The 11,712-nt window shown below is 43.5% G+C and overlaps 1 protein-coding gene across 3 annotated transcripts; it reads left to right on the forward strand.

Moving 5' to 3' along the window:
* The first annotated feature begins 1,945 nt into the window (after positions 1–1,945).
* LOC149983270 (purpurin-like) lies at positions 1,946–9,868 on the forward strand. Of its 3 annotated transcripts, none has more exons than XR_016496051.1 (5): positions 1,946–2,041; positions 2,965–3,082; positions 3,322–4,066; positions 5,882–6,073; positions 6,524–9,868. XR_016496051.1 is itself a non-coding variant. In XM_090234806.1 (5 exons), the coding sequence occupies exons 4-5, from the start codon at positions 3,775–3,777 to the stop codon at positions 6,004–6,006; spliced, it is 417 nt and encodes a 138-aa protein (XP_090090932.1). In that variant the 5' UTR covers positions 1,946–2,041; positions 2,965–3,082; positions 3,322–3,626; positions 3,753–3,774; the 3' UTR covers positions 6,007–9,868. The 3 variants fall into 3 exon arrangements, 2 of the variants coding, with proteins under 2 accessions (XP_090090932.1, XP_090090931.1); XM_090234806.1 differs by having other exon boundaries at positions 3,322–3,626; positions 3,753–4,066; positions 5,882–9,868; XM_090234805.1 differs by having other exon boundaries at positions 5,882–9,868.
* Positions 9,869–11,712: the final 1,844 nt, after the last annotated feature.

Raw genomic sequence — 11,712 nt, forward strand, 5'->3', positions numbered from 1 at the left:
CTACAGAACAACTAAAGAACTACAGAACTGTAAGGCCCGGGGTGTAGTGGGGAAGAAGTCAGGAGCAGGAAGCAGAGAGTTTAGGGTAGCGCTCACTTTTAATGCACCACAACGGTGAACAGACACCAACCAAAACAAATGCCCCAAACATGGGGGACTTAAACAGTCCAGCAAAAACCCAAACACACGGACAACCGTGACATATAGCCGTGTACACATGTACTTTGAAATAATCCCGCACAACCAGCAGGCTTGCCGGCTGGTAAATAAAGCCCAACCAATCAGCCTAAACTAAACACAGGTGAAACCAATAAACAGAAAAGTGGAAAAAAGGGATCAGTGGCAGCTAGTAGGCCGGTGACGACGACCGCCAAGCGCCACCCGAACAGGAAGGGGAACCATCTTCGGTAGGAGTCGTGACAAGAACAACTAAAGAACTACAGAACAACAAAATAACTAACTACAGAATAACTAAAGAACTACAGAATAACTAATGAACCACAGAATAACTAAAGAACCACAGAATAACTAAAGAACCACAGAATAACTAAAGAACCACAGAATAACTAAAGAACTACAGAAAAACTAAAGAACTACAGAACAACTAAAGAACTACAGAACAACTAAAGAGCTCTCAACAACTACTAATGCCTAAAGAACTATTCAGGAAACAGACCATAATATTGTGTGTAATGCCTCAGAGTAGTGCCAGGAGTACAGTACACAATGCTCTAACTACCCAGAAGTGCCTTTAATTAAATGCATGGAGAGTGAATGAAGAGGGGCTGTGTAGTGGTGGTACTTCTCTGCTGGGCCCAATAGCCAATCATTCAGGCCCAAGCCTCATGTTCAGCCTCTTGCCATCATCCCCTGTGTCTACAGCCACACGTAGCCACTCCTCAGAGCCAGGTGTCTCTAGAGAACTACAGAAAGTTCCAGACAGCTGGCAAGAAGCACCCAGTAGTGGGATTTCACCTTAGAGTGCACATTGTCTTTTACAGGTAACAGGGGGATAAGAATAGCCTCAGCAGGAACTCCATTCAGACAGTAAATGCTGGTGATAAAAATAAACATGTTATGTAAAAACAGGTTCTTAAATAACTAAGATCATGGTGACTCACATGGCACTGCTTATGTGTGTGTGTGTGTGTGTGTGTGTGTGTGTGTGTGTGTGTGTGTGACACAACAGAAACACTAGTGTTTACTGCATCACGTTTGTTCCCGCTGAGTTTGTACACGGACTCCATGGAGCGCAACACATACAGTAAATAACCTTAAAGCTGTTTCACCATGCCAGTCATGTACATCAGAGCCAAACAAAGCCTAGCATAACACTAGCTCACACAATACAGCTTCAGGCCTTTAGCAAGTCAATTATCAGGACTGATTAGAACAACACATAGAGCACCAAGGGTCAAAACATTTGAAAGCAATAGTTTTGACAGAGAGCGATCCGGCTGGTAGATGACACTACAATATTGATGGTTAGGGATGCCTCTCAAGTGGCGCTTCACATAACCCTACATTTCATTTCCAAAACACTATTTTAGCCTGCTGCCTGTTTAATCATACTCCAGGATCTCCAAACTAGTCTCAAGGTCTACAAAGCAGTGCTGTTGGTAGTATTCTATCATCAGCAGTAAGGATTTACGTGCTGGAACACAATAACTAATGCTCATTAGTTGTTGTGTTCCAGCATGTGCTGGGGTATGATTTCTCTAATCCTAATGATTCTTAGTGTTTGGACAATATATTTTCCCATCGTAAGTGTGTGTTTGTCTTCACAGTTACATAAAGCCCTAATTGTTTTTATGGGAGGCATGGGCGGATTCAGAAGCGAAGCCAGATTATAGTCAGAACATCACCAACCGGATTAACCCGTGATTTAAGCACCTTATTTACTTACAAGAAGTGAAAAATAATCAGTACCCTTGTCTGTGTTCACTGTGCATAAAGGGCCCCAAACACAAGAGATTCCAAAACCTTAACGGACAACCACAAAACACTGAATTCTACACACTGCTCATCCTCACTAAAACAGGTAAGGTCCAGCGTCTTGATGGAGAGGACCCATTAATATATTTCATGCTATTATAGGACTTGATTATCTCACTGAAAATGTAAATATTGTTCTTAAATACAGTATGAATTGTTTTTGGAAGATACTAGCCAGCTAAGAATGAGTTTTGCTTTTGTATGTCTGAGGCCTTCTGCTCAGGATTCAAACCTGTCACCTGTTTTTGTTCTTAAAAACATGTGCATGTGTCACACGCTGATCTGTTTCACCTGTCTTTGTGATTGTCTCCACCCCCCTCCAGCTGTCGCCCATCTACCCATTATTTCCTGTGTATTTATACCTGTGTTCTCTGTTTGTCTGTTGCCAGTTCGTCTTGTTTGTCAAGTCAACCAGCATTTTTGTTCTCAGCTCCTGCTTTTCCCAGTCTCTATTTTTCTCGCCCTCCTGATTTTGGCCCCCGCCTGCCTGACCACTCTGCCTGACCCTGAGCCTGCCTGCCGACCTGTACCTTTGCCCAACCTCTGTATTATTGACCTCTGCCTACCCTGACCCTGAGCCTACCTGCCGTCCGGTACTGTTTCCCCACCTCTGGTTTACTGACCCCTGCCTGCCTTGACCTGTCTATTGCCTGCCCCTTTTGGATTATTAAACCATTGTTAATTACGTGTCTCCATCTGGGTCTTACCTTCATGTGAAATATGGCATTAATTTCTACCTCACAACCCTATGAATATGTAACGGAAAGACCATTGCACTTTAGGAACTGTAGTAATGTGTCCTCATTTTAATACAACGAGGATACACCACTACAGTGTCTCTAGGAACGCACTGAATGTTTACTAACTTAGAAGCAGATCATTTGAGGTTCTCTCGCCTGATCTGATGTGCATCTTATCTGGTGTGGTCAGTTCATCCTCATTGTCTCTCTCCCTCTGTCTTCTGTGCAGCTTGAAATCCTCAAAGCTGGCTCTCCTCATTGTCCTGATGGCCTGCGAGGAACACGCCTGGTCTGCCTCCTGCGTGGTAGACAGCTTCACAGTCAAGGCGGACTTCCACCCCAAGAGGGTGAGCTTTGCTACAGTCCACACATTAGGGGTCACATCCCTAGACAGATAAAAACAAGTGAACAATGTCAGTTTTAAACATGATTGGATAATCATGGCTATGATCATGTGTAATGCAAATGCATAAGAGACGACTACAATGGTCTGCCAAATAAAGTTTTGAATCTCCTCTGGATTTCAATCCTCATCGTCTACGGAGTTTTTCTCAATCTTCTCTATCTCTGGTTTTCTCTGTTAAAGTATTCTGGGAAGTGATACGCTCTGCAGAAGAAGGACCCGGTGGGCCTGTTCCATCCAGGACAACATCTCTGCTGAGTACACCGTCGATGATGACGGCACCATGACCGCCTCCTCCAAGGGACGTGTCACTCTCTTCGGGAGAGTAGATCTGCATCAACTTGGAAGAACTAGCATATAAAGCATTCACAGATGCTAAAATAATTGTCTAGTTGTAAGGAAGAATGTGTCTAATAGACCACAGAATTATGGCACAAACCAATCAAATGTTAATTGGTGGACAGGAAATATAGACAACATTTTACACTGTAAGTGATGGATCACAATGATCGTGCATATGTGTTTGACCTCTGGTTTTAAGTTGTGAGAGCTAATATGAGTTTGAGTGTGTTGAAATGTTCTGTGCAAATGAGTGTGTGTTGTTGTGTTGACAGGTTCTGTGTTGTGTGCGCTGACATGGCTGCCCAGTACACTGTGCCTAACCCCACCAACCCCAGCAAGATGTTCATGAACTACCAGGGACTGGCCAGCTGCCTGGCCAGTGGAGGTGACAACTACTGGATGATTGACACCGACTATGATACCTACGCCTGCCGTACCCTGAAGGACGATGGACGCTGTGAGGATGGTTACTCCCTGATCTTCTCCCGTAACCCCCGTGGCCTGTCCCCAGCAATCCAGCACATTGTCCATGGGAAACAGGAGGAGATCTGCATGGCTGGCCTGTTCGAGCCTGTCCTGCACTCCGGTGAGTTGGACACTTGTCTAAAGGGACACAGCATGAAAACAAAGGCTAAATGAGATCACGTCTAGATAATATCAATGAGCATGAAGGAGAGCATCATAATTAATAAATGAAAGCTAAGAGGGAGCTAAGAGTTGTAGTTCAAAAAGGATTGAAAATATTCACAACAATCTGCATTATGCCCCAGTGCAGAAATATTTTCTTAGGCAGATATATCTGGTTAGGGGGCATGAATAAGTTATTTTTCTCTTTCCTCTACAGGAGCTTGCTAAATTGTCAGCTCAGCCTGAACCGAATTCCTTAAGCATTCTGGCATGAGATGAGGCATTCAGGGCCGATGGATAGGTCCATAGCAGCGCTGTAGAAATGAATAGACCATGTTGCAAGAGCTAAAAATGGATTAAATAAATAGTTTCATATATACAGTGCCTTCAGAAAGTATTCAGACCCTTTCACGTTTTTCACATCTTGTTACGTTACAGGCTTATTCTAAAATTAATGAAATAAAAAAAATCCTTAGCAATCTACACACAATAGCCCATAATGACAAAGCGAAAACAGGCTTTTAGATTATTTTGCAAATTTATAAAAGAAAAAAACAGATACCCTATTTACATAATTATTCAGACCCTTTGCTATGTGACAAAAAATTGAGCTCAAGTGCATCCTGTTACCATTGATCATCCATGAGATTTATCTACAACTTGATTGGAGTCCACCTGTTGTAAATTCAATGGATTGGACATGATTTGGAAAGGCACACACCTGTCTATATAAGGTCCCACAGTCCACAGTGCATGTCAGAGCAAAAACCAAGCCATGAGGTCAAAGGAATTGTCCGTAGAGCGCCGAGACAGGATTGTGAAGATCTGGGGAAGGGTACAAAACATTTCTGCAGCATTGATGGCCCCCAAAAACACAGTGGCCTCTATCATTCTTAAATGGAAGAAGTTTGGAACCACCAAGAGCTGGCCGCCCGGCCAAACTGAGCAATCGGTCAGAGGTGGTCAGAGAGGTGGTCAGAGAGGTGACAAAGAACCCTGATGCTCACTCTGTCAGAGCACCAGAGTTCCTCTGAGGAGATGGGAGAATCTTCCAGAAGGACAACCATCTCTGCAGCATTCCACCTATCAGGTATTTTTGTTAGAGTGACCAAAGGACCCCTAAAGGACTCTCCATGAGAAACAAGAGATTAAACTATTTGGCCTGAATGCCAAGCCTCACGTCTGGAGGAAACCTGGCAACCTCCCTACGTTGAAGCATGGTGGTTGCAGCAGGGACTAGAAGACTAGTCAGGATCGAGGGAACGATGAATAGAGTAAAGTACAGAGGGATCCTTGCACGAAAACCTGCTACAGAGAGCTCAGAACCTTAGACTGGGGTGAAGGTTCACCTACCAGCAGGACAATGACCCTAAGCACACAGCCAAGACAACGCAGGCTTGGCTTCAGGACAAGTCTCTGAATGTCCTTGAGTGGCCCAGCCAGAGCCCGGACTTGAACCCGATCGATCATCTCTGGAGAGACCTGAACATAGCTGTGCAGTGATGCTCCCCATCCAACGTGACAGAGCTTGAGAGGATCTGCAGAGAAGAATTGGAGAAACTCCCCAAATACAGTAGCTAGTAGCGTCATACCCAAAAGACTCCAAGCTGTAATCGCTGCCAAAGGAGCTTCAACAAAGTACTGAGTGAAGTGTCTGAATACTTATGTAAATGTGATATTTCAGATTTTCATTTGAATGAGTGTGGCTTTGTTGTTAGTGCATCTAGTTTATTTTGAAGCTATTGTGTTGTTGTTTTATATTCAAATGGTCCAGATGGTCCCACTCTCCAGTCCCACAGATGCCAGATTGCTGATGAAAGCTTCTCCTCACAGAACCTCTTTGTAAGAGCCATGGTTAATAATATAAGTGGATTAAGCTGCTCAGTTGTTATCCACTAGTCTTGGCTGTGAACTGTGAATAATGGCAGAGAATCCACTGGTCGGGGTCCAGCTAGGTCCAGACTAGGTGAGTTTGGGAAGTCTCTCACCCACACCAGCTTAACTCCTCAATGCCTCAAGCCTCAACTCCTGAACCATGCAACCACAGAGATCCCATTAAATGGTCATGTTAGTGTTCTAATACAGTATGTAATTCTATGTGAGATCCCTAAGCCTTTATCCGGAAAGTCCCCAGGTTTAATGAGAATATGATCAACAGACAATGTGACCTTGACTATTAACAGAATAGCTGAGTTGTAGTTTTGCAATAGGCTAATCAAGCTAGTTATTCAGGAATTGTTTGCTAGCTATATTTTCTCTACAGAGAATGTAATCCTGAGAATGTAAAATCTTTAATTTACCAGTACAGTCCCCTCTCTCGTGAACTCTAACCCCTTACTTTCTTTCTTTCTTTCTTTCTTTCTTTCTTTCTTTCTTTCTTTCTTTCTTTCTTTCTTTCTTTCTTTCTTTCTCGGAGGACCATGCCTCAGTACTACCTGGCCTGATGTCTCCTTGCTGTCCCCAGTCCACCTGGTCGTGCTGCTGCTCCAGTTTCAAATGTTCTGCCTGCGGCTATGGAACCCTGACCTGTTCACTCTCTAGAGACAGCAGGAGCAGTATAGATACTCTGATTGATCGGCTATGAAAAGCCAACTGACATTTACTCCTGAGGTGCTGACCTGTTGCACCCTCTACAACCACTGTGATTATTATTATTTGACCCTGCTGGTCATCTATGAACATTTGAACATCTTGGCCATGTTCTGATATAATCTACCCTCGGCCATCCCTCATAGCCTGGTTCCTCTCTAGGTTTCTTCCTAGGTTCTGGCCTTTCTAGGGAGTTTTTCCTAGCCACCGTGCTTCTACACCTGCATTGCTTGCTGTTTGGAGTTCTAGGCTGGGTTTCTGTACAGCACTTTGTGACATCAACTGATGTAAGAAGGGCTTTGATTGATTGATGGTTTTAAAAATATGTTCTATTTGACTCAACATTGACGTACATGATGTACGGCATTGTTGGCAGAATAGATGGGTGCAGTTCAATGCATGATTTATATAATTCACCAATACATTTCTTGGTAATCCCAAAAATATAGAGCCCCACAGTGGAGGTGTCAAAATACCCATTAAACCTAGCGGTCAAACAGGGAAATGGTTTCAATTGTATTTCTACCATTCAGTTTTCCCATAGGGAATTTTAAAAACACTTAAAATAAGGGCTGTGTTTCGTGTAGGCTTACCCTGGTGAGACGTTGTAATAACAATGTAAATCTCTCTCGGACAAGGTGACATTTATCAATATATTCGTCTCCATAGTCCGGCACAGTGGACGCGTCATAATACCCATAAAACCTAGCGGTAATACCCGGTAATGGTTTCAATCGTTTTTCCCCTTTCATTTTTGCGTTTGTGATTTTAGAACTACTTCATAAGGTCTGTGTTTGGTGTAGGCTTACCCTGGCATGACATTTGATAGCCTCTGTGTAATTCTCTCTCGGACAAGGTCAGTTTAATCAATATATTCGCCACAATTTACTCTCAAAAATGTGAAATTCTAATTAGCAACAGAAGATCTCAGCAAGACTACAAAATCCTGCAGGGGGCTCCTGCACGTCATCTCTGGCCGACACTGTCAACTTACGTTCACCAGCGCAAACAGAGACCCGTGTCCTATCCATGAACTTCTTCCGTCCCCTTTCTCTGTCTTAGCTAGCCACTGACTACACTTTAGTTATATAGTTAGCAGAGCATTAGATTAAAAAAAAAAAAAGCTTAGATAATCGTTTGTACAGTATGTGGACTTTGGTGTCTATTTCAGACCTTATGTACATTTTCAAGGATGAACATAAGAGCATTTAAAGGGGAGAAGACCTCTGTAAGTCTGGCCATGTGGAGAAGTGCATCTAAACCTAGGGGCAACTAGGTTAGCCAGCATGAGGGATGGAATTTATATTGTGTCGGTGAGTGTAGCTATTAAGTTAAGTTTGAGCATCTTAGCAATATAATGTGTTCTTTACTACTATCGACATTCTACAAAAAAAGAGCCACTTAATCAATTATAAAGTCATTAACCAGATTACCCCAGATACCAGACTTAGACAAGTGATAACTCAGTTCTAGAATGTTGTCCTTGAGGAGAATACATCTAAACATCCATTGGCATTCAGAATGGACTTTGTTTAAACATCCAGCCTTTATTGTAGTTTCATGACCAGAGACAAATCTTTAAAGGCACAGTGTTTATTTACTTGGGGTGGAACATGCCTATGTCAAGTGATAAAATCCCAAAATATCAATTAAAAGTTTATGGAAAAACTGCACTTGTCCTCATTAAATATTCTTTAGCTGTAACGCCATCAATCAAATCAAACTGTATTTATATAGCTAATTGCTTACAACACACATATTTCAAGGTGTTCAAAGTCATGCGTAGAAAGGCACGTGGCACTTAACATCCGTCCTCTTGCTAGGTCTCCATAGGTAATAGGTGGTTCTCTTTACCACATGTGAATCCCCCTGTAGACTGCAGTGTAGCCATGCAGCTGCATTGGCTATTTTTGTGATTCGCGATATTGGCTGTACAGATGTGGAATGCGAGTGGAGGAAGCTAGCTGTGCCCGACCAGGTGCAGTCAGTGGAGGACCTGTACCAGGTCGAAGACTACCACCCTCTGACCCGAGAGCCCACAGAAGAGGATCTTCAGTGGCTAAGGAACCGTCTCCGGGGCAGGTTCAGTGGAATGGCATGACTCCTTGAACCTGAGCCAGAACAACCACTACCTTCCTGTCATCACCGGACATTGTTAAAAAAAACAAGGGCACCTGGGGCATGCAGGGATCCTGGCTGGCATGGTGCTATCAGTCGAGCATCAGGAGGCTATACTGTAGGCAACAGTAGGACAGTGCATCAACCCCAACTGGCACACCATGAAGAGAGGGAGGTTGACAGCCAGCAGTTATGGAGCAGTGGTTAGGGCCAAGTTCATTACTCCGTCTCTGCTAAAAAAGGGTCCTCAGATCACAGTCGTTGGATGGGGGTGTTTTCTGTAAAGTGGGGCATCGATAATGAAGAGGAGGGCATCAAGGTATTCAAAATGGCTACAGGGATGGATTAGCTGGAGTCACGGCTTTGGGTTATGGGGTCCAGGATCCTGGGTGCCTCACCGGATGGTCTGTTGGGCACCACAGCAGTGGTGGAGGTCAAGTGTCCCTAAGGTGCAAGGGAACTTACCATTGACGAGGCAGTGAAGTCAAACTATTTCTATAACCAGGAGTAGGGAGGATTTTACTGCCTCCGGGAAGAAGATCCTTACTGGCACCAGGTCCAAGGGCAGCTCCAAATCATTGGAAGGGGCTTTTACTTTTTTGTTATGTGGACCACCAAGGCCTTCATCCCCATCCAGCGTGACGACCACTGGTAGACTCATATTGCTGGACTAGAGGAGTTTATCAAGGACCACATGCTCCCAAAGTTGGAACCTCTGTAAATATATTGTAACACTGTCACGTTCTGACCTTTATTTCCTTTGTTTTGTATTTATTTAGTATGGTCAGGGCGTGAGTTGGGTGGGCAGTCTATGTTTGTTTTTCTATGATTTGGGTATTTCTATGTTTCGGCCTAGTATGGTTCTCAATCAGAGGCAGGTGTCATTAGTTGTCTCTGATTGAGAATCATACTTAGGTAGCCTGGGTTTCACTGTGTGTTTGTTCCTGTCTCTGTGTTTGCACCAGATAGGACTGTTTTGGGTTTTCACGTTTCTTGTTTTTGTAGTCAGTTGTTCATGTGTACCTTTACGTATTAAAAGAACCATGGACACTTACCACGCCGCATATTTGTCCTCTGATCCTTTTCGCCTCTCCTCTTCGGAAGAAGAGGAGGAAATCCCTTACAAACACACACACGTATCCCAGAATAGGTTATACTACATACAAGATTTGCTCAAAGCAGCCAACTAAAGTAATGTACTTAACATAAATTAAATCACAAAAGCTGGTCTGAGTGCATCTTCTTACAGTTTTATTCAGTGGTACAACATAATTCACATTGCATTTTATCATGGGCACAGTGGGAATTTATATATGTAATGTTTAAATTATTTCTTACCCCCCTTGTTGTGTGGAGCTTCGTTTTCTGGTAAATTCAGTGCCATTTTTCTTTCCCAATGGAAAATTTGCAATAATGCAATGATTAAAGTAGTTAGCAGATGTTTCCTTTTAGCTCATTTTGCTGTTATACCAGGTAATTGACAAATGTAACAGCACAGCATCATGTCACTCCTCCTCAAACTATCAATTAGCCAGGTCAATTTGTAGATGTAGCTACACAGTATGTTTGTTATCCAACTAACCAGCCAATTTAAGTGGAATGATTAACTGACAATATTTACATTTAACGGACAATATTTAAACTTAACTTCCATCAACCAAGCTAAGAAACATCTAAGCAAAAGGCTACCTGCTATCCCGACATCTGGCATCAACTCTCGTGCCTGGAACGTCAATGTTATCAATGAAATCCAAATAAGAAGTAAGTAGAGTTGGATAGGTCACACCCTACGAAAATAATCTGAACTGATTACCTAGAGATAGTACATCTAAGGATGGGAGAGACATCACTTCCAGCAGATCTCCTTGCTGAGGGTGGCGTTGATCATGCAATGCTTCTCGTGGGGTGAGCTTAATGTGTGAATTGGATCCTTTTCCTGTTCTGCAAAGCATTCAAAATGTAATGAGTAACTTTGGGTGTCAGGGAAAATGTATGGAGCAAAAAGTACATTATTTTCTTTAGGAATGTAGTGCAGTAAAAGTTGTCAATAGTAAAGTAAAGTACAGATACCCCCAAAAACGACTTATGTAGTACTTTAAAGTATGTTTACTTGTGTATTCTACATCACTGTGGGTGAGTGACTGACTTTTTCCCCATCATATCATTTTTTTGATGGCTACACAGCCACAGATGCAGGTGTCATTTGGTTAGCTAGCAAGAAATGTTCATCACTTTGCTAGCTAGATATGCTGAACGACTGTTATCCTGTTAGCATATCTCTTGAATATCCCTTGCGTTCGTAAATTTACTCTGTTACACGGAGCAGACTCAGACGAGGAGACTGGGATGAGGTAACCAAGGTATTTATTGAAAAGCAGGGGGAAGATGGGGTGCAGGCCAGGGAAAGATTGTGCGGTTTACAGGGAGACAGGTGCTGAGGCTGGGGCTGGAGTTAGGGCTGGGTAAGCAGGTCCTGGTGAGGAATCCAAGGAAGCAGTAGAGTGGGGGGTCCAGGACAGGGTGGCAGGATTGACAAAATGTGGGACTGGAGAAAAAGACCAGAGTCAAAGCAGACAGAACTGTAGCAGAGAGGAAAACAGCATCAGGCATGGGAAAACAGGCACAACACAAAAACAGGATCTATGCAGGAACAAATGGCTAAAAACGCAGACTGGCTGAGCAGAGGTTACGATCTGGCAGTGTGGAAGTGGCAGGGCTGAGTATTTGTAGAGGTCTTGATTATGGAACAGGTTGCAGCTGGTAGGGATCTGCTCTGCCTACAGCACACATGTCTCCGCCCACACAATCACACATACATACAGAGAAAGAGGGAGCGAGCACTGGGGGAGTGGAACGAGGTGGAGGTGAGAGCGGTGAGAGGTGCTGCCAGATGGCTGT

Source organism: Oncorhynchus mykiss, chromosome 5 (genome assembly GCF_057628025.1).
Source record: "Oncorhynchus mykiss isolate SJ-2025 chromosome 5, ASM5762802v1, whole genome shotgun sequence".
Classification (NCBI taxonomy): Eukaryota; Metazoa; Chordata; class Actinopteri; order Salmoniformes; family Salmonidae; genus Oncorhynchus; species Oncorhynchus mykiss.